The following is a 22,476-nucleotide window of genomic DNA, read 5'->3' as shown; positions in this document are numbered from 1 at the left end:
TTCCCTCTGTTTGTTGTCTCCATTTTCATTACAGTTGCTATTAGTGGTAATGGCATTATTACATTTTACTTTATTTCAATTATTAACCTGCTCTTATCTCAACCCACTGCTTTCACCTTTTTCTGATCATCCTTCCCATCTCACTGGGTGCGGGGTGAGTGAGAGGTTGTGCAATATTTAGTTGTCAGCTGGGGTTAAACCATGACACTGGAACTTTTTCCAATAACTGGTTTTGCTTCATGATAAATGAATGAGTGCCTACAGTTTATTCAGAACTGAACACTACTAAGCAGGAACCTTAAAATCTGGGCTTTTTTCTATTCACAACTAACACACAAAATTGAGTTAATACTCAGCTGTTAAAAGTTATAAGAAAAAATAACTGGATCTTAGATTTCTCCAGAACACTGCAAAAATGTTGGCTTATTAAATACAAAAATCAGATTTTTATGGGGGAAAAGTCATTGGATTACAAAGACAGGAACACAGAAAAGAAGAGAAAGTGAGAGCAATAAAGAGCAATCACCTTCATAAACAAACCTCATAAGAATCATAGAATCATAGGATTATTGTGGTTTGAAGGGACCTTTGAACATCATCTAGTCCAACCCCCTGCCGTGGGCAGAGACATCTTTTACTAGATTAGATTGCTCAAAGAGCCGTCCAACCTGACCTTGAAAAAATGAAAGCAATCTGTCCACATATTTTAAAATACTCATCTCTCACTTTCAAAATTAGCATTTAATTGTCAACTTTAAAGAGTTGTTTCTCATGTCCTGTGTTTGTCTCAATTCATCAAGAAGAGATTGACTATTACACCTCCACATGAGAAAACTCCTATGGCTAGAATCTGGCTGCCAAACTACAGTGATGGGCTACTTGTGATACTTGTGCTTAGCCTGCACAATTAAAGTATGATAGCTAATACATAAACTAGTGTAATGTAATAAAAATATAAAAGACAAATTTTAGGCACAAAATTTTGTTTTGGGTCTTACGACAAATATAAATATGCCTTCAGCAACAAATGCTGAGAGATTGCCTCAGGATCAGCACGTATGTCTCTGTCAGGTTTTAATCTTGCTTCAACCTTAACAATGAGGTAGTGTTATACCTCTCTATTCACAGCTTCAATAAAAGGTGGAAAACATGAACCACATGGGCACATGGGCACACACACAAATACAGAAAACCTATTCTTTAGAATACATTGAATAAAAAAGTAAGCACTTAAAGTTGCACTGAAAAATGGTGTTGGGATCTTGTTCACCCAAATCCATGCTATATTAATTCAGCATATTTTAGAATTTCCATATAAATTTTCTTACTATTATGTCTTGTATTAAATTTAGACTCCCTTCAAAAATTATTTTCACAAAGGAGAGCAGCTGTCCTTTAAACTTATCAAATTTATTAAAACATTACTCATTATTTTGCATTAATATATGACACATATTCACCATAACCAACAGTGCTTGCACTGGCAATAGTATCAAAAAGTCTGAAATACTTTCAGTATGCCATCTTTGGTACAGACATAGTGGAGAGTATTTAAGGAATCCCATTCAGCTGGTCTGGCAGGAGGAAAAGAAAAAGGATAAAAAAACCTTGACAAGTAGGTGGTGCTCCATCCATCTGAAGCCTTTCACCTAGTCGGCAAGTCAGAATCTCATTACCAACCAATGTAAAGCCTGGTTGACACTGGTATCTTATTATGTCTCCTGTTCAGAAAAACAAAACAAGACAAAACACAAACAAACAAAAGAAACATTAAACAGCAATTAACTGAGACTTTTTGCTTTGAAAACATTATTGATTAATGAAGTTTCTTGCCATTGTATATAATGGGCTAAATGACCTCTGGCATAAACAACTTTGATTAGTCTAAGAAATGTGGTAAATGAGCATTGTGTTGCACACTGTGCTGCATCTATCACTGTTTTCCACCACATTATTTGTTGGATAGTTTGCTAATTTGTCTGGGTTTGACTGGTGCTCTGTGAACCATGTGTCCAGGAAGCTTTATGCAATCTCATTTATTGGATAACTGTTATGAATTAAATAAACAGATAAGATTGAGTCAGTAACTCATACAATCCTGAGAGAGGGAAAAATAAATAAGAACTGGATTTAGTTGGTGTAGTGAGATTAGAAATTGTCATTTTTAATTAAGAAATTAAAAATTCATATAGTTTTATGTACCAATGAGACTAAAAATTTTGATGTTTTTCTCTTTGTTACCAGTATAATTAATCAAATATTGGACTCTACTAAAAATAAATTTATTTTTCTTTGCCATCATGTGAGCAAAACCAGTTGATCTGATATTTGACATCTGAGCATACAAATCATATTTCTTTGACAGATACATATCTAGGTAATATTATTAACATGTCTTAGAAGGCGAGAATGTCATCCCCTTCTCAGATCTTCCTAATTTTTACAAATTTGATTTTACTCTTCAGGTCACAATACTTGATATCTGCTACAGAATAAACCACTGTCTATATGTATTCTTGTGGGTTTTGTTTGTTTCTGTATAAAGCAATGTTTTCTGTTAAACATTATGAGAAATATATTTTAAAATGAAGTTAATTAGAAACAAATTACTGTGTTACTTATATATATGGGATTCAGGAAGTTAAAGGAAGAGGAATACCTTTGTAAAAAATTTATTTTTAAATATATATCTAACATTTTACAAGCATGGCTTGCACCCTGAAAAGCAAGAAATGTCTGTCCATGGCAGGTTTGTTGTGTTTTATTTTAATTAAAAAAAAAAAAAGTTCCTTTTATTTTCTCTTCTGTTACCTATTTCAAATTCATCATCCTCAGTTAGAATTTCAGCATTTGGTATACTTGTTGGAGGCTGGCACACCCGGAGCTGATAGGCTATAAACAGAAAGAAAGCACAGTTGACATTCCCATACTTAGTTAACACAGCCATGCAAACATAACTGATTCAATAACCACATTAACAGGATAAAAACCAAACACCTATTCATTTACTTTGAAACTTTCAAGAGAATTAAAAACTGAAATATTAATTTCAGAATTAATGAAAAATTCAAAGTTGCACCTGTGATCCTAGTTATTTAACTTCAGTGGCAAAACTGAAGCTTAGAAAACTAAGAAGCTTAGAAACAGCTGTCAATTTTCTCACTTACATGATCTCATCTGAAAAGCAAATATTTCATGTATTGTGCAATCACTGTTTTTTTTTGGTTTGGGTTTTTTACAACACATTTTTATGGCTGAACACTTCCACTTCTAAAACTGCAAAAAAAGACAAGTTTTAGAATCTAAAAGATTCTACCTACATGAAGCATAACTGATGGACGGAAACAGTTGGAATGTGAAATTTCCCAGTAAATAAATATTGTGGAGCCCATCTCACCTGCAGATAGGTTCAGAGAAGAATTTTGCTTTCAAACTTAAAATTTGAAGTATCACATGAAATAATATGTACGTTTCACATGAAACATATGTATGCAACAGCTGGGCAAAATAATTAAGTGAAGCAAATGATAAAAAAGGCAAATAGGAAGAATAGGCAGAAGGTATATAGCTGTATTTTTTTCACAGAGAACCTGTGCAGATGGGCCTGTGTTTGAACACAGACAAAATTCTCTTCAATCTGAATGCAATTAGGACAGAAATAGGCCAAAGAAATCACACTGAAGTACTTATACTGATAGTATGTATAGTCATCTACATTTTAATGGTGTACACTCAGGTTGATCAGTGAGTCTGGTTTTCACAGAAACTACATTTTCATATAGCATCTCTCATTAGCAAGGAAACATTTCCTACTCATGGTAGATGATGATTCAGCTTTATTTCATTCATTCATTCACAGCTTCACATGAAATACTGCAGTTTGTCACACTTACCATGATAGCTAAGTACAAAGAAGCCACTGGTAGTAAAGTCACTATGAAACTTGATCAGAATCTGATTGGAAGTGCTATAGACTGATTCTAATGCAGTGTTGCCACTAAATTGTCCAATCTGAGGAGAAATTTGGTCTGGTCCATCCCTAAGAAAACAGGTACAAAGAAGTCTTTCTTTGTTCAAAGAAATAATTTCTGACTGTACAATTTCCTGTCACAGACTGCTCATGTTTAAGTATCTATATTTTCAAATGTGCCTATCAGAGAATAAATAAACCTAATACTCTCATGTCCCCTAGTATTCTGAATTTGGTCATTTTTAAGAAAAATAAGAGATGAACATTATTCAATTTTAAGAAGAAAATAAGTTAATATTGGCTTGATTAAAAATAAAACCAAAATGTTTAACGAATACAAGATTACTTCAAATCTGCATGTGGAAATTTACAAAAGATGATTTTATTTATAAGGATGATTTTAAGAATGCTACATTTAGAAATTCTTTCAGTATTTTTAACCTAACTTCTTACCCTCCCCCCCCACCCCCGCCCCATTTAAATGTTATAATTCTATCTTTTAAATACATGTACTGCTGGTAAGATCATTGCTACCTTATGGAAGACTGAAATACTCACTTCAATAGAAAAAATAAACCAAACTTAGTTCTAAACAACAGTGGAACTGTACAGAGGACAGAAACATAATGCAAAGCCACTATTTTTTTTTTACTCACTCCCTTCTAGATCAAAATTGACCAACATTAAATAATTAAAGTTTAAATTTCCTAATTGTTTCTGGCATAAGATATTCTAACTGAAATCTGAAATAAAATTAAATGAAAGTTATTTTTTTGTTTTGAAAACTTTGCAGTAATGTATTTGTCCAAATTTTCACCCACTGCCCCTTTCCCTTCTGTTGTATCAGGGAAATAGTATGATGTCAAGAAGCATCTGAATTGCGAGTCAAATGTCTTTTTCTTTCCATTAGAAACTGCTAGAAAAATTATAATCAGTTCTGTAAGTAAAGAATATCCCAGAAGTTGCGTAAAAGATATAACTATATAGCCATCATGTGTATGTTTACACACATGAGATATAAATGAACAGTATAATAGATGCTTTTATTTCAGAATATTCTCCTGAAAGTGATGTTAATCTAAACAGGATACAAAACATTTTAAAATATCAACAAAGAACACATAATGAAAAAAACCTGGTTCATAGTATATACAATTAATTTTAGTGCAAGATCTAAATTTGTAACGCAGCCAGGACAACTGTAAGCACATGAAATCACTTGGTAGAAAGGAAGAGCCAAATAGAAGAAACATTAAAAGTGGACAGTGGTGTTCTAGTATTTGTGAGAGAAAACAGAGAAAAGATGTCTGTACGCGCACAAAATTGTGATTTAATTCAGGAAAGATTCTGAAGGTTAGCCTGAATTTGATACACAAAACAAGTGGCGAAGAGTTAAAGGAATGCAAAATTATCTGGTTTTTATCAGGGCAATAGTCTGAGTACATATTCTGATCAAATTTTGGTTAGACTTTAAGGCAAAGGGATCAAGTATCTGGGATGCAGACCAAGACAGTTTGTGGTACACATGATGAAACAAACTCCAGGACCTACAGAAATGTTCACAAAAGTATATAGAGAACTGTTTAATATTTAGGAAAGTAGGAATGAAATCCTCAGTTAAATGAATTTATATGAATCGAAATTAGATTTTTGTGCAACAGAAACATAAAACTATTAATATTCCAAAATACCATTTTGCACTACTCAGACTGCAAGACTACTCTCTCAACCTGTTGATTTTCAACCTGCAGATTCAATTATCAGTGGATTATTGTTTTAGGCAAGCTTCCAAAAGGTCTTAGCCACTGTAGAAATGTCTAGGTGATTCACTAGTAACAGTTTCAAGACTACTATTGGAGCTGTTATACTTCCTTACATCCTTCTGCCTTTACCATCTTTGCAACTAAGAATAATAGGGGCTTTAATTAAGACTTTAATGTCTGAAAAGCTTCATGATAGACATGGAAGAAGGTATATAGAGAATTGAATTTGTTTACATTTATTGTTATCTCAACTCTTTTTGTCATAGCCAAATAAAGAGTCTCTCCTTTTCTGTATTCTTAACAGTTTAAAAGAAGCCAACTTGTCAGAAATTGAGAAAGTGTTGCTGTAGTTTCTTGTATTAATACTCTAAAACATTGAAATATACAAATCTGCAACTGCTTATTATCACTCAAATATTTTTTCTCTTGGTTGTTCATGAACTGTCATATTGATTCTTCTGTATAATTTACTTCATTAACAAACTGAGGCACATTATGATTGTTTTTGAATTCTTAAGACAAAGACTATGCAACTTCATGTCCAGTCCTATCTAGAGAGAATGGAACATTAGAAAACATGAATTAGTGCAAAATTTCCCCTAGAAAGAACACCAGTTTCAAGGGTAAAATCACAAATATACTCTTTTTAATCCATACTTTATTGCATAGTGTCACATGAAGATAAAAAAAAAAAGCCATGCTTTCTTACCAGACAGTTATGAAATCATATATTGGCTCTGTTTGAAGAATTGTGAAATTGATGTAGATTCCATTTCCAGGTGGTACTCTTACAAGCCAGAAGCAGTCTTGAAAGTTTGGATACTCATCAGGGTATCCTGGAGAGTATATGGTGCCATTCATTGCAGTTATATTTCCTCCACAGAGAGCTATAAAAAAGACATTTGTTTAAAAAAAGCATTAGTTGCTTTTTGCATTCTACTTAGACCATGTAAAAGCTCTTCTTTTAAACACATTTGGTAGACTATAACTAGACTGTGTAAAACCATTGCTGTGATTTACTGAGCTTTTTGCAGAGTCAGAAGTCTATTGTGACATTATTGGCAAAATCTAAAAGAAAAAAATAATTCTGATGTCATAAATACTACCAGAACTGGAAACTAAAGTAATATTTAGACACTAGGTTAAATTATTCCCTATACAATTGAAAACCACTTTGTTACAGCCTTGTGTAAATGACAGCTACAAATTAGCAGTGAAACACATTAATTGCTTTCATTTATTTCCACAAGAAGGTAGCTAACTGGAATTATCAAGTGAAAGAAGAGATATGCTAAGTGAAGGACATGGAAAAATTAGAGGGGAATTCAAAAATTAAAAATACTGTGTGCTATAGTATGAACAGCAATTTTGCATTTCCAGAGATAAATTCTGGTATACAAAAAAATCCTTTATGTAATTCTTGATGAAGTGCACTAATTTTAGACATCATACAGTGTAAGATTGACAATACAGATGTTGGACTTTTGGAACTATGCATTTCAGGGAAACTGTTATGTTGCAACTAGATGATCTTCTCCACAGAGGTTTCAGATGCATGCTGAATATGACACCACCCTGTTCTTATAGAAAAGAAACTACGCTATAGAAACCTAGTTCTGAAAAAGTGAACAAATCCTAAAACTGTATAATTTTCTTTATTTTGCATACATTCCTCCTTGCTCCATCCCAAAAAGGGTATGGAATGACAACCCTAAAATATGCTGAAGAACCTATAACTAGAGAACAGATTGTTGGAAATATAGCTCTGACATATAGGAATTATGAATTGTTTGTTTTTAGGTAAAGTATGTGTCACAGTTTATATATACACTTTGGTGCTGAACTGTAGGGTAAGGAGACTTTCAGTCACACCTCATCCATTCAGACTCAACAACTGGCATACTGCTTTTCTTCAGCTTCTAGCTTCAAAGTCTCGAGGGTTTTTGAGCAGTACAGACAGAATTTCTTTTGCAGCAGGGTTTTAGGGGAGTGAAGACATAGGCTGATGATTGTCAGGCAATGAGATTTCTTGGGAAAGAAGAGTGAACAGCTTCCAAATGCATGAAAGTGAGGGAGATGAGTTAAGGGTCAGAGAGTGGTAGATATTGCTGAGCACAAGTTAGAGGGATTCTAGGTGCATGATAACTGAAGAAGAGAACAAAACTGTTTACAAAGGAAGCATGTTTAGTGATACAACTCTAGCTGTCTGCTTCAAGAAGTCTGAGGCATTAAACAACACTTAGTATATGCTGCCTTACAATAATGATATTAAAGCAAATACAAATTTAAACATACTGTACATTTCTGGCACTAGGCATATACAAAAAAGCCTGCTTCATTTTAATACTTTTGAACACAAGGCTTTTATCTCAAATCAAACCAAGTACAACTAGAACATATCAAATTATTTTTCCTTCAACAATAAAGAAAAAATAAACAAAACTCAAAAACATCAGTAGCTTATAAAAATGCCAAAACCCCTTTACTAAAAATACCATGGTAAATATCTGCATAAAATGCTTTGTAATTTAAGAAATTTCGCTGGGACCTGAGTAATGTTGGCAATCTAATCATGAAGCATAGCACACATTAGAATTCTATTATCAGTCAGGCTTGGGGGGGTGTGTGTTTCTTCATCTTTTCACATCACATTAAGTAGAAACAAAGAACTTTCCACCCCTGTTCAGGAACTTCATCAGAATTGATACTCAGAACAGTAGCATGTTTTGGGCATCTTAGAATTTACTAATTAAATTCTTGCTTCTAGTAAGGTAATTCAAAGAAACAGAATCACTCCATTCCATAAATTATTTTGACTCTGAGGCACAGAAAATACAGCTAGAAGTAAGTAATAGGTAAAAGCTTATCTGTTTAGCTGAAAAGCATAAACCATTACTGTTTCCTCAGGATCCAGAAAATGGAGGTTGGAACTTAACTGTGACGAATTAAATTCTTCCCCTTTCAAAAGACCGACAGTATAGGTGTCATCTGTCTTTTATATGATAAGCCTTCTCCTTCTGAATTCAGTACCAGATAGGTCTGAATTTAGATACCACATCCCTCAGAAATGCCTGTGGTTCATTGACTCTGGATAGAATTTTAAGTAATGAGCCTTCAGATTTAAGTACCTAAATTTAGGTAGATGATTCACAATACAATGCAAAAATCCAGAAAGAAGGCAGCTTGTTATTTTCTGGGTTTGATATTCCCCTTTCCCTCCCACCCCAGGCATGCCTCTTCAACTAGCTTGCTGCTGGAGATCCCATTCTTAAAGCTGAGCTTTTACCATTCAATATAGAGGGAAGTCAGGCCTTTAACTCAGGTCCTATGCCTATGTTTAGGCATGTAGAGAACTTTACAGACAATTACATAATTGCTAAATGTGTTTGGATCTTGTGATCCCAGGAGTGTAGGATTTTGGGATGACAGATTAGAATATGAGAATCTTCACTGTGTCTGTGCTTTTTCACGAATCTAAGGAAGATTCACAAATAATGAGGGGCTCATAGGTCACTCAGAACATACCTTCGCATCTGGGGAGAGGATGGTTCCAGTTACGGCTGATGCCGTGGAGACAAGTCAGAGCTGAATTTCCAATTAATGTGTAGCCAGGGAAACACTCAAATGAAATAGTTTGTCCCACAGTAAAGTCATTCCCAATAACAAAACCATTACGAAATGGTCGAGGGTCTGGACAGCTTTGTAGCTGATATGCTGAAATAAATAAATAATAACAGTGGGGGTGAAAAAGTAAAATGCAGATTTTATTACTTCAAAAATAAAAGCTTTTCATTAGATTAAATCTATGTCTTAAGTTCCATCATGATGATAATCAAAACCATTGGTCCTACACCAAAGGAAACGCAGTGAAATATTCCCACAGCAACTACAGAAATATGCACAGAAATTTCCAACTCCAAACCTCAAATGGAAAATGTAATACTAACCCAAAGTTTAAATGATCTTCTGTTCTTTACACTTTGATAATCTGTGCGTGTGTGTGTGTCTGTGATTAAACAAACAAACACCAAACACCCTACCATACAGGTGTTTGGCACAGAGTCTGTAAAGGCAAAAATGAGACTAGCCTCTTAATTCTTTTCATTTCAGTAAATACAGAAGTAGTGCAGTAAAAAAGAGAGTATAAGAGAATTTCAATTTTGTGTTTTCTCTAGTTAGATCTTCCAAAAGGTAGGGCCACTGACTGTGTCTTTAAAACTTCAAATTGCCTCCAAGTGCACCCTGAAAATTTAAAAGGCTGAGGAACAGTGTCTAAACTAGAAGTGTGCGAAAAAAACTAGTTATGGAAGACTGTAACATGTGATGCCATGAGAGGGAGGAGGCTAACAGCCAATGCACCTCTAAAAAAAGTGCAGGAGAAAGGCAAACAGCAGAATTACAATAAACAGGAAAAGGAAATCATGTAGCCTAAACTGCATGGTACGTGAAAGCTCCTTCACACCAATATAGGAGCCTAAAAGACAAAAGGTGGAATCTAGAGTGCTTGAATCAACCAAGAGTCCTGACGTGAAAGTCATGGCATAGAGCAGGGGGATGCAGTGTTGCCAGGTGAGCACTTTTCCAAGACTAAAAGCACAAAGAAATCCAGGTGGAAGAGCACCACTGTTGTTTAGAAATTATATTAAAAGCTGTTACTATTAGCAGCAGTAGTAGTATAGGCTTTTGCCTTTTACTGCCCTCTTTAGCAGTAGATAAGATTAAGATTACTTACTACTAGTAAATTTCCTTACTCCTACAAATTGTACCATATTCCAAATAAGAAGCGAAAAACTTACCATCCAATTTAAGTCATAAATTGACTTTAAAAAAAACCGCAAAAACTAGCACTTTTTACAGTGGTTCACTTCCAGAATCTTACATAGAAGTCAAGTCAATTTGGACTTGTTACTGTTGAAAGAGTAATGGGAGACAGCTGTAAAGTAAAAACTCTTTAAATCATCCTTTGACATTATTCGTATCATGAAAACAGGTACAGTTTAAACTATATAGTTGACCTTTTTCTGTGAACAGTGGTGCTCTAATCCCTTTTAAATTAATCTGCAATTATATAAATAGAATAATGATTTTGCAGTCTTCTTCAGCTCAGCATGACCTATTTGGGTACAACAGAACAAGAAACTTGGAGGGAAATTGTGAACTAGGAAATAAAACAGATTTGGAGATTTCCGGGTTGGCATTATTCTGTACTAGCCTACATCAATCCAGTATTCTAAAACAATATTCATAGAATCATAGAATGGTTTGGGTTGGAAAGGACCTTAAGATCATCTAGCTCCAACCCCTCTGCTATGAGCAGGGACACCTCGCACTAAACCATGTCACCCAATGTTCTGTCCAACCTGGCCTTGAACACCGCAAGGGTTGAAGCGATCCTTCTCTTCCAGAATCCAAGACAGAAAATTGAGATTCCTATATGCTTATAAAGATTGAACAATAGAGATGCTTACTTTGTAAAGCCATGAAATGTAAATTAATAAGTCAACCAAATTCAGATATGGGCAATTATCTGTTTGCCAACATTTGAACTGTTTTCTAGAGAGACTATGTAATTATTTTTCCTTTTTCATCTTGATTTTCTGCGTTCTTCTATTCGATCTCAATGCGTTAACACTCTGGTTTGAAACACACTAAATATTTTATTTCATGTTTATCTTTTAGAAATGCCAAGAAAAACCAACCTACAGCAGTCACCTTGTTCTCACATAAGAATGTCAAAAATCTCACCTTGATATACAATATGAAATCCTTGTTTGTTCTGTGAGTAATCGCTGTGAAAGTATAAACTGGTTTCATGAGTTGTGCTGAATAGAGAGGCTGGTAGCTGAGGGCCACTTAGTCTCCCAATAACAGTGCTAGTTTCTGTAGATCCACTCCTAACTTCTAAGTAATCATGTATGGTCTCCGTCGAGAAATTCACAAACTGTAAATGGACACCTGAAAAATATCATCAGTAAATAAAAGCCACTGATATCAATACCAGGAGGGAAAATAACTTTTGTATATTGTACACTGAAAATATCAGTAAATAACGTAACCAGTGGAAATGCATGTGTTAGCTCCCAGATGCAGTCCATGGAGTTCAGTTTGAAGCATTTTCTTCATGCATTACTAATTCTGAGTGTCTGGCAAGGTAAGAAATGCTAAAACTGAAATACTAACATGACCTAAGGCATTGAATGTAGGTTATTCATATGACACTTTTTTTGCAAAGTTACATCTTCCTGTATATAAGGCAAATTTCAGTTCTGAACATTAAATACATTCAATTTAGTTAAATCTTTCCAGTTTTCAATTGTATAAAACAGTCTCTATTCCTAGTAAAAGAAGAAATACTTTGTGTACCATATCTGGAAAAAAACAGTGACAGAATTCTATCCCAGAGATAGTGTATCCGAAGAGCTATGGCCCCTCACCCTCCCAGTAGCTGACACCACAGTCTGCAGGGCACCCACAGCCCTGGTCTGTCTTCAGGAGCTTGCACCAATTTTCACACACACACCTGCACAGGTCTCACCAGTAACTGGCATTGAGACCCCCCCACTTGCTCCAGTAGCTAGCACCAGAGGTCAGGGCACCCACACTGCTGGTCTGACTCCAGTAGCTGGCACCAAATCCCACTTACAGATTCAGGTCTCAGCAGTAGCTGGCACTAAGTCCTTGCAGCACACATGCACACAGGATACGGAATGAGACTGAACAGAGACACAGTTAAGATTCAGTAAGAACGAGATGATAGGACAGACTGGTGATAAGGTGCAGGGTTAAGTCAGACAAATGTATTGACTGGCCTCTTTTTTCACACAACAAGCCCCTTTTATGCCATTTTCTGCCTACCCCCGTTTTTGTTCCTCCCTGCTCCCATTTCTCCTGCACATCCCCTCAGGGGTTTATGTAGGTCTATCATTTGATTCCTGTACCCCTCCCAGTATGGGTCCCCCTGGTTTACAGTCCCCTGTGTATGTGTGTCTGTGCTCAGCTTCATTGCTGTTTGAATCTGCAAACAGGAAAGTGGCAGCCATGTGACCCCGCCTGGGCAGAGACCTTGAGCCCCTGGGCACCAGGCTGGGCTCCAGCAGCTGGCCAGGAGGGTCCTCAGCTGGAGTGGCCGCAGGACATGGCCGCACTCCTTACATCTCTCAACATATATAGTATTTTTAAGTGACAAGAAATATTATCTAACCATCATTCATCAGTATGCAGTTATTAAATTCTCATACAAACACACTGCACCATATGATGATCTTGACAACAGAAATTTCCGATTATTTGATTCTGTTAGGATCAGAAAGGTAGCTTACTATCCATTAGCAAGTTACATTTCCTAACCAGGTGATGTATCACAATGATTATGTTGCACAAGGAAAAGAAAAGGCTCAACAGCTGAGTAGTCACAGGGCTCTTAAAACATTTTGCTGTATATGCATATTTCTATATAATTTACAACAAAACAGAATTTTTATTTTGTCTGGAGCTAGTGCAGCTATGGAATGACAATGGAGTAGTTTCATTAAAAAGACTCTTGAGTCCCACTGGTGTTACTGGCACAGTCAATCAACATGATTTCATATAAAATTGAAAGGAAAAGATCTAATGTTAGATTAATTATTGAAAAGTCATGAATAATTTTGTAACTCCTAAACTGTAATAGCTAAATAGTGTTTGTCACTGTCTTTTAGAGCTATGTCCCAAGATACTATGTAAAGTATATGAACAGTTTTCTGAAGCATGTAACATTTTATATGCTACAGGAAAAAAGGTTGGTGCATAATTAAATCACAGTTACCTTGATCATCTCTGTCTCTATTTGAAGATAGTTTATATGTGATAAGAAAGCTTCTGCTCATAAGTGTCTGTCGTGGTTTAAGCCCAGCCGGCAATTTGGAACCACGCAGCTGCTCGCTCACTCCCCCCCTTATTCTTCCTCCCCCCGCTCCCGGAGGGATGGGGAGGAGAATCAAAGGAATGTAACTCCCACGGGTTGAGATAACAGCTCTCCAGTAACTAAGGTATAATACAAACCACTACTGCTACCAATAATAATGATAAGAGGAATAACAGGGGAAAAGGACACAACCGCTCACCACCCGCCGACCGATACCCAGCCCGACCCGAGCAGCGATCTGGGCCTTCCAGGTAACTCCCCCCAGTTTATATACTGGGCATGATGTGCTGTGGTATGGAATACCCCTTTGGCCAGTTTGGGTCAGGTGTCCTGCCTCTGCTTCCTCCTGGCTTCCCCTCCTCCCTGGCAAAGCATGAGACTGAGAAAGTCCTTGGTCAGAGTAAACATTACTTAGCAACAACTAAAAACATCGGTGTTATCAGCATTGTTCCCAGACTGAAAGTCAAAAACACAGCACTGCACCAGCTACTACGAAGGAGAAAAAATGACTGCTGTAGCTGAACCCAGGACAGTGTCATTCTTTGACTTTGCCAGCCTTCCAAATATTTCCTACACAGAGAATCCAGTTATATTCAAACTCTGCTCTTCTATATCCATGATATTTGTAGGCTTGGCCTTTTATATGATCCTGTGAACCAAGCACTTGTCCAAATTGTAAGCTGTCATTAATAACTGCTAACTCATACAATTTTACTGTCAATTTTTTTCTCTTTCACCCACTTTGTCTGATACAAAACCAGCTCTAATATATTTTTGCCCATCATTCTGCTCTCTGTACCCTACTGTCCTTCACTACAAGTTCTGAACCATATCCATCTTCCAAAGTATTCATGCTTTGCTCAGCCTGTAGCACCTGCCTCTGTTTGTCCTAGAATTCTGCTTTTTAGACTGTTTTTTAATATGGCTTTTTCTAGTTTGGACACTCCACTTGAATGAGTACTTATCACATAAAAACCTAATCATGAATCTTAGAAAGGATAGCAACAAATTGTATAAAGTAACCTTGTATGTTGACTCCAAATCCACATAGTGTCTGTCATTGGTTTAGACTACACCATTAGCTAACACAAAGTGTAAAAGCTTACAATCCATAACTTCTAACTGGGAATAAAATCTTGTCAGAAACACTTAAAACAACTGAAAGCCTGCTTTACTACTCAAGAGTTAGATATATGTACCACTACTGAACTAGAACCACAGCATCACTAAAACCAGTTTAAGCCATCACTTTTTCATATGTCTTTATTTTTCATTTTTTCAATGAAATTTTATTTTTATTTTCAATTCAGTTTTAACCGTATCTTGTTTCAAAATGGTCAAAAATGTCAAGCACGTTTCAATCTGTGCAGCTTTAATTTTCTTTTAGAAAAAGGAGCATTTGGTTTTCCTATTCCTGAACTGGAGAACAGTTCATAAATCCAGTGAATAAACTTCAGTTGGTACAAAGCAGTGCAGAACTATTGATTTTGGTAGAGTGATATTTATTTATTTTATTCAAGAATTTGTTTCCAAAATTTCAACAGCTGAATTTCCTTCCTAATGGTAGGGAAATTAAACAGTATGTTAGTAATACAAGTTTAAATAAGAGTCTGAAGAGTCAAATTAAAATTATTGGGATGTGGAGTGAGAAACAGAAACATAAGCCTGGAGACCGCAAGCAAAGCAAATGGATTGGAGTAAGGAGTCAGTATTGGAAAAGCAGGAGGATAGCAGTAAATTAAGGCGAGAGGCAGAACCATGGAACCATAACAAGGTTTGGGTTGGAAGGGACCTTAAAGATCGTCTAGCTCCAACCTCCCTGTCACGGGCAGGGACACCTTCCATTTGACTGTGTTGCTCAAAGCCCTGTCCAACCTGTCCTTGATCACTTCCAGGGATGGAGCATCCACAATTTCTATGGCCAAGCTGTTCCAGTGTCTCACCACCCTCAGGCAACACACTTGGGATAAAAAGACAGCAGTTTTTTTAAGCAGTTGATCACGCCACATTATGGAATTTGAAATTTAATCTATATTCCAGCTTTTTATTCTTTCTTCGTTTTTAGCAAATACCTTTGGAAGCATCTGGCAAAGTATCCTGTTCCTGTATAGCTCTGAATATCCTTTTTCCCTATGACTTTGACCCAGGGATGATGCACTTACTACTTCTGTAATTTTCTTTGATAACTCACCTATCAGGGATCTGCTTGGGATCTGCAAATTCTAGACAGCATTATAACTCATGATTAAACAGCTGTTACATCAAGCTGTAATAATTCAGGTAATGGCAGAATTAAATAGTCAATGCTATGTCTATAGAATGCTTAAACTAAAAATCAGTTATTGACTTGTATCACGTGTCATTTGAACAAAATGCAAACATAAAAATCAGGTTCTTTAAAGAAATTTCTATCCTGACATAATGTATTTCCCACAGATAAATTCTGTTAAGTCAGTGTTACTGTATGTTTAACATTCTTCAATTTAAACAACCCATGCAGAACAACTAGCTTTCATTTAAATCACAAGTGAACTGGGCTCACAGGACATATAAACAAAAAGATCACAGAACTGATTTTAAAAAGAGGAGATAAAGAATCTGAATAGATGCAGAAAGGAAAACTATTTAGGATGTCACATTCACTTACTGTGTAAGACGCAGAAATTCTGTATAATCAACTAAAGACTATTACAGAAGATGACAAGTATAAAATAGAAAACAGCAAGGAACTTGTGAAAAAACAGCATGCCATTCAAGTAGCATATAAAGAAAAAAAACAGGTGCACATGCTGCTGCAGAAGTGCCAGAGGTGTAAAAATTATATGGGACAACTCTATTGGCTAACTTTGAATAAACATTATACAATGATAGATATGTAGGATCCACCCGAAGTTGCTCAAGAGGTTAGCCTATGTAATTGAAATTCTGATATTACCTATGTGAAATCATGGTGAATGATAGAAGTTCTGGTGAGTAAAAGAAGTCTGAAGACATATCCACCTTTAAGACATGAATGGGCAATGCCAACTGCAGGTTCACTGCAGTCCATGGAAAGATTATGGAACTTGTCTAATTGGAGAAAATTTCCAAATGCATAACAGACAAAAAGGGATTCAGGAGTAATCAACATAGATTTATTAACAGAAAATCACAGTTAATGAACCATTGTTTCATTCTGTGATTAAACTGACAAAAGGAGAATGGTGGATATAACATATTTTCACCCTGCTATGGCTTTTCACTCAGACTTCTAATTGAGTCTCATCTGGAAGCTGAATATGTATTAGCTTGGTGAATGGAGAGGAAGTAGGTTAAAAATTAGTGGAGCTTTAAGGCTCCAAGGATGATAGCCAGTCATTGAATGTCTGGTTGGCAGCCAGTTAAAACCGCAATATTCTACAGGTTGATATGGGAGCTTACATTATTCAATGTCTTCATTCTTCAGGAGAAACCTGCATAATTGGAATGCATCCTCAACAACTATGTGTAGGATTGTAAACTAGGGGGCATGGATGATATACTAAACGGCGCAACTTCTGTCCAGAAGAACACTGAAAAACTTGAGGACTAAGAAAACAAGCCCATCTTAAGGGTTTGCAGAAGTGTGAAGTTCTGCATTTGGAGCACAACATCCTTATCTGTTGTTACAGGCTGGGAATTGATTAGCTGAGTAGTAACCCAGCTGTATCTGTCAGCTGTAGTGGACTTGATCTAGTGTTACTGACAATTTCACTTTGAGTGGGAAGCTTGGCAACTTTGAGTGAAAGGCTTCTAGAGGGCCCTTCCAATAACATTTGTATGCTGCTGCGACATTCACCTAGTATATGCAAAGAAGCTTAATGATAAAATAATGAATTCAAATGTAGCTTTAACTTCTCCTAAAGTGATACTGACTTGGTTTAAAATATTTGTGATAGCTATTTATTTTTGCTGGGTTTATGACCTCACAAAGAGAAACCAAGCCTGTTAAGTTATAAAACTGTGCTTGATTTTAATTAAAAATATTTGTCTTTATCAGAAAATTATAGTATATGTTAAATAAAAAAACAAGAACCTTGTAGCTTTTCTATTCTGTAGTTTTCTTTTAAGGTTTTGATAACTTCCTTAAATTAATTATAATTCTTTTTTTTTCCCCCAGGATAAATATTCATAATACTTGAAAAACTATGATGTTTAGTGTTTTGAATCCATAAAAACCCTAACAAAATAAATCCACAAAAGAACACATACCAAAACCAACAGGCAGCTTTATTGTCCATGTGCAATCCAAACTGCTAGGATAGTTGCCAGGAAACCCAGGGCTGAGGATCACTCCACTGAAGTCTGACATGGCACCACCACATTGTGCTGCAAAAAAAAAAAGACATTTTTCAGAGGAGTAGAATGAGTGAAAAATTAATCCATAACACTGAAGATTCTTCCAACATTAATAATATAATAATAACTATTTTAAAAAACCAAAAACATTCCTTCACCACTAAATATTTGTAACAAAGTAACTTATAAGTAGGTACTTCAGAAATATGCATCTACTTTGAATTGATTAGCATTTAATTTGGGGGACACTGTGCCTGAAAAGAGAACAGATGTTTACTCAGTACTCTGTCCATGTGAACCATCCTTGTGAACAGGCAAGCTGCACACATCAACTCATAGCAACACTGACACAGCTCCACATCAGTTTGTAAAGGAACATCTGAATAATGTAAGGTAATAATGTATTTTAAACAGGTTCTGTACTCAAAGTGTTTTAAGAGGCCTTTTAAAAACTGCATTTGTATCCTGCTTTTCTAAAAATTAGATAAAATAAGATTTAGAAAATATTCATGCACACACAGAATCATAGAATCATATATATCTCTGGGAATTGAACAAAAGACATATTTTTATTTTATTTTTTTCCAGCATGGCATCAGCATATAAAGTACCTTACACTTCAATATTGGATATGAAGATGCTAATTCTAGTAAATACAATTTTGTTTAACAGGTTTTTCCAAGTAACAGTTGCGACATCCTTTGAAACAATTAAAAATCATTACTTGCAAAAAAGAAGGAAAAAAAGAAAAAAATGCCCTGAAATTTCAGCACAGCATCCTTGTCTTCAGAATTTACCACAGAGCAGTACAGTTATCATATCAGACTTCCTAGACATATGTTATTGCATAATGATGGAAACTGAAGACTAACTCCTGAGAAAAATCTTACAAATATCTGAATTTTTTTGAATATTTATAAATTCTAAGCTGAAGGAGCTCAGTACCTCATAGGAGGTTATAACAACTCACAGGATTAAGAACAGGATTATGCAAGACAACTCAAGAGGATACATAATCTGGTTTGAAGAAAAGCAAAGTATAAAATCTTTAATGAGGTCTGCATCATCCTGCTTTCCATACATTAAAAATTACAAATATTTACTTTTACTGTTAAGAACCTAAAAAAGGGGCATTCCTATTCAGTGAAAGAGAATGCAGATGGAAAGAGTTTACATACCTCAGATTTATTCATCATATAAAGAGAATATATTCGAGTGCACTTCAGATGTATTATTTGTGCTTCTGGCAGGCTTCCACTGCTTCTTCCAATAATATTAATATGGTCATGTATGTAGTTTAATTTGAAAAATAATGTATCTTCTGAAATCGGGCAGACATGCCTATGTTGAACTTATTAGAGATGAAAATGTAATGCTATTTCTGTTTTAGAATAACGGTCATCACTCTGCTAGGGAAATCATTCATAAATAAATTAACTATGTTTGCAAGTCTCTGGAGGTCACATCACTGATAGTGAGTTGATGATATATTCTGACTAGAACATACTTCATTCTTTCTTTTTATGATTGGACATTTCAGAAAAGGCTTGCCAAAATAACTGCAGCATACTTTGAAAATCTTCGGTTTAATTTGACCATTTTCACTTCTAATTAAGTTCTTCTAGTTCCCCCTATTCTTTCTCCTACATCTATCTCTTTATTTCTGAGTCCTCTGGCTTTCTCATGCTGGTATATTTAAGGAAGTTTATGTATGCTGAACATACCTAAACATATTGGAATCGGATAATTCCATCTTCTCACTGGTCCAGGCATACAGGTAATATGTGAATGTCCCTAAAATGACACAATACTTGATAACTCATATAATAAAAAAAATACAAAATACAGCATATCATTACTATTTCCAGAATATATTTATAATTTAAAGCATCATCAAAATATGTAAAACTAATAAGGTATAACAATTTTATTGTACACTGTAAATTGTATCACACCTTCAATACAACAGAGAAGATTGCAGTGCTGTTAGCCTACTAGAGAATTGTGTCTGTGTCTTTAATATTATTTATAACAGTGTAATACTGAATTGTATAATACCAGCTTTAGTATAAACCAAGGGTCTAGAAACAAAAGGCCTAACAGAAGCAACATTACATTTGCATCATTTGTTGAACATGGTAAAAAGCTATGAACTATATACATTATGCAGTACTGACTTTACATCTTAAATTCCTAATACGTATTCTAAATGCAGTCCTTATGCTCATTCTTGAAACAGCAGGCTTAAGTTGAAATATTCAAGAAAATTTTACAAGATGTTGAAATAGTCAAGAAAATTTTACGATATGTTCCTTTACAATAGAGGTGTTATGATTTCAAGGCAATCTGTTACAGGTAAGTTCCAAAAACCACCATAAAAACAAGTGGCAAAATAGTATATAAGCTAGAAAAACAATATGGAGGGAAGAAATTTTTACATCTGTGTTTGCACAGTTCTTTATTTCAGGCACTTGCTATGGCTTGTGGGCTCACATATTTGTACTTAAGTATGAAATTAAAAAAAAAGAAAAAACTAATTAAAAAATAATTGAGAAGTTGTTCCCAGGAATGACCAGTTAAAAACATAAAAAGTAAACTTCAACAGTCATTGTCAGAGCTGCAACCACAGAATATTTCAGTTAATTCTTAAAATGCTACAAAGCTTCAGCAATGACTAGGAACTGTGTTTTGAAGGAGAAACTGGGAAACCTGGGAAACATGTCCCTAATCCAAATGGCAGTTGAGATCTGGAAGCAGACAAGTTTATGTTCTATCACAATTCATAAACTGCAGGGTTTTTTCTTTCAATATCCAAAAAATTAATTACATTTGTATTTTTGATGCAGCACATATGACCCTGGTATTCAGGTCTTCACAGACTTACTTAGGAAAAATAAATGTTTTAAATGTTACATAAAAAAAATGTTTGAAATTATTAGCTTTTTTAAAACTTCAGTCAGTTTGACACTCATCAACATGTGTTGCAGGCCAAAGAGATGTTAAGGAAGAAAGAAACTCAGGTAAGCTATCTTTTTGCTGTTTTACTCCAAAGGTATCAATAACATCATTAGCAGTTAATCATATGCTGTTATATACAAAACATCTTCTCTCTTTAAGACTTACTAAGCATGGCTAATGTGATTGTTTTCTCTCTTTTTACAGTCTCAAACAGCTAGATAAAGTGGAAACTGTAGTCTGCAGAGTCACACATGAGAAAATATAGCTGTTAAAAACAATAACCTATCAGTTGGAATTTCACTCCTTTCAGGGACTCAGGTGTAAACAACACACAGTTTTGGATGCAGTTCTACAGTGTAACTGTACAAATTTTTTAAAATACTTTCAAGAACTTTCCTACAGACAGACAGATTTCTACTGGTGATTTACGATCACTGCATTGCTCCTAGTTATACCTTTTGCCAATACAAGAGCATAGCAAATTTTCTTGGCAAAAATACACCTGTATTTGAAAAGAACTTTTTGGATAAAACCCCTCAAGAAACTACTTAAAGAAAATAACTGTCACTATCTGACTTACTGAGAAAAATAATTATTTCCTTTCTTTTAGTTCGTTTTTATTCCCCCTCATCTCTTCCTCTTTCCTCCTGTACATGAAAAACAATTGATAATTACTCAAGTGATTTAACTTGATTTGCCAGCACTTCATAGCTCAGCTATGAATACCAAAGATGCCATCAGTAATAGAGAACAATCTATAACCACTAATACAGAGCCATACACTTCTGATGGAATATTTGGATAGTTGCTAATTTAATATTTGACAAAAAAGCCTACCAGTTCTGCAAGCTCGTCACACTTTCACAACTCTTGAAGAGCTCAGTGTCCATTTCATACTGACAGACGCAAACACAACCACATTAAAATGCACTATTTTAAATAGAAAACTTGGCTCACCTGAAGAGAATAGCCCTGATCACACTGGAAAGACACCACATCACCAACCATGTATCTGTCTCCAATTTTAATCCCATTGCTTGGGGTCTGTGGTTCAGGACAAGAGTCCAAACCTATAGCTGTAAAAAAAAAAAAGAGATATTTAGACAATAGGAACATAAAATCTGGTTTTAGATTCACACAGAACTTCTGTTTATGTTGTACAAAGTCACACTGTATTGATATGTTTTAGGAAGCTCTTGGGTGCCAACAGTTTCTCTGTGGACAAGGAAGTAGTGAATTATATTGTAACAAATGTTATATAAGGAGAAAAACTTTCTTCCCTGAGTAAAGGAAAAGGAAAGAAGAAATCAGGGTGACAACAAACACTTCACAATAATCTGCAGTCTCAACTTAAACTCTCCTCTAAATTTCCACTATTTTCTGGCACAGACTCATTCATTTCCACCTTCAGTCTCGCTCCTAATTATAGCCACTGAATTCAAACTGGGAGCACCCCCACTTTTCTTTATCAGCATCTATTCCAGGGAATGCCAGCCAATACCACACTAGAGTGCAGAACACACACACCAACACAAAGTATAACTGCTCACCTGCATTCAATCCTT

General features: G+C 35.3%; 1 protein-coding gene across 1 annotated transcript in view; it reads right to left on the bottom strand.

Annotated features, from left to right (window-relative positions):
• The window catches only part of LOC104406544 (CUB and sushi domain-containing protein 3-like), a gene marked incomplete at both ends in the record, with an annotated part of 47,036 nt that extends 25,049 nt beyond the window's left edge, over positions 1 to 21,987 (bottom strand). Inside the window, 9 exons of the mRNA XM_010015562.1 lie at positions 1,608 to 1,721; positions 2,812 to 2,892; positions 3,894 to 4,039; positions 6,443 to 6,620; positions 9,259 to 9,447; positions 17,867 to 17,983; positions 21,367 to 21,413; positions 21,749 to 21,807; positions 21,869 to 21,987. Of these exons, the coding sequence (XP_010013864.1) occupies positions 1,608 to 1,721; positions 2,812 to 2,892; positions 3,894 to 4,039; positions 6,443 to 6,620; positions 9,259 to 9,447; positions 17,867 to 17,983; positions 21,367 to 21,413; positions 21,749 to 21,807; positions 21,869 to 21,987 (1,050 nt within the window). The remainder of the gene's footprint in view (positions 1 to 1,607; positions 1,722 to 2,811; positions 2,893 to 3,893; positions 4,040 to 6,442; positions 6,621 to 9,258; positions 9,448 to 17,866; positions 17,984 to 21,366; positions 21,414 to 21,748; positions 21,808 to 21,868) is intronic.
• Between the last annotated feature and the right edge of the window lie 489 nt (positions 21,988 to 22,476).

Source organism: Nestor notabilis, unplaced genomic scaffold, assembly GCF_000696875.1.
Source record: "Nestor notabilis isolate BGI_N333 unplaced genomic scaffold, ASM69687v1 scaffold6830, whole genome shotgun sequence".
NCBI classification, from domain to species: domain Eukaryota; kingdom Metazoa; phylum Chordata; class Aves; order Psittaciformes; family Psittacidae; genus Nestor; species Nestor notabilis.
This window is presented reverse-complemented; position numbering and strand designations above follow the sequence as displayed.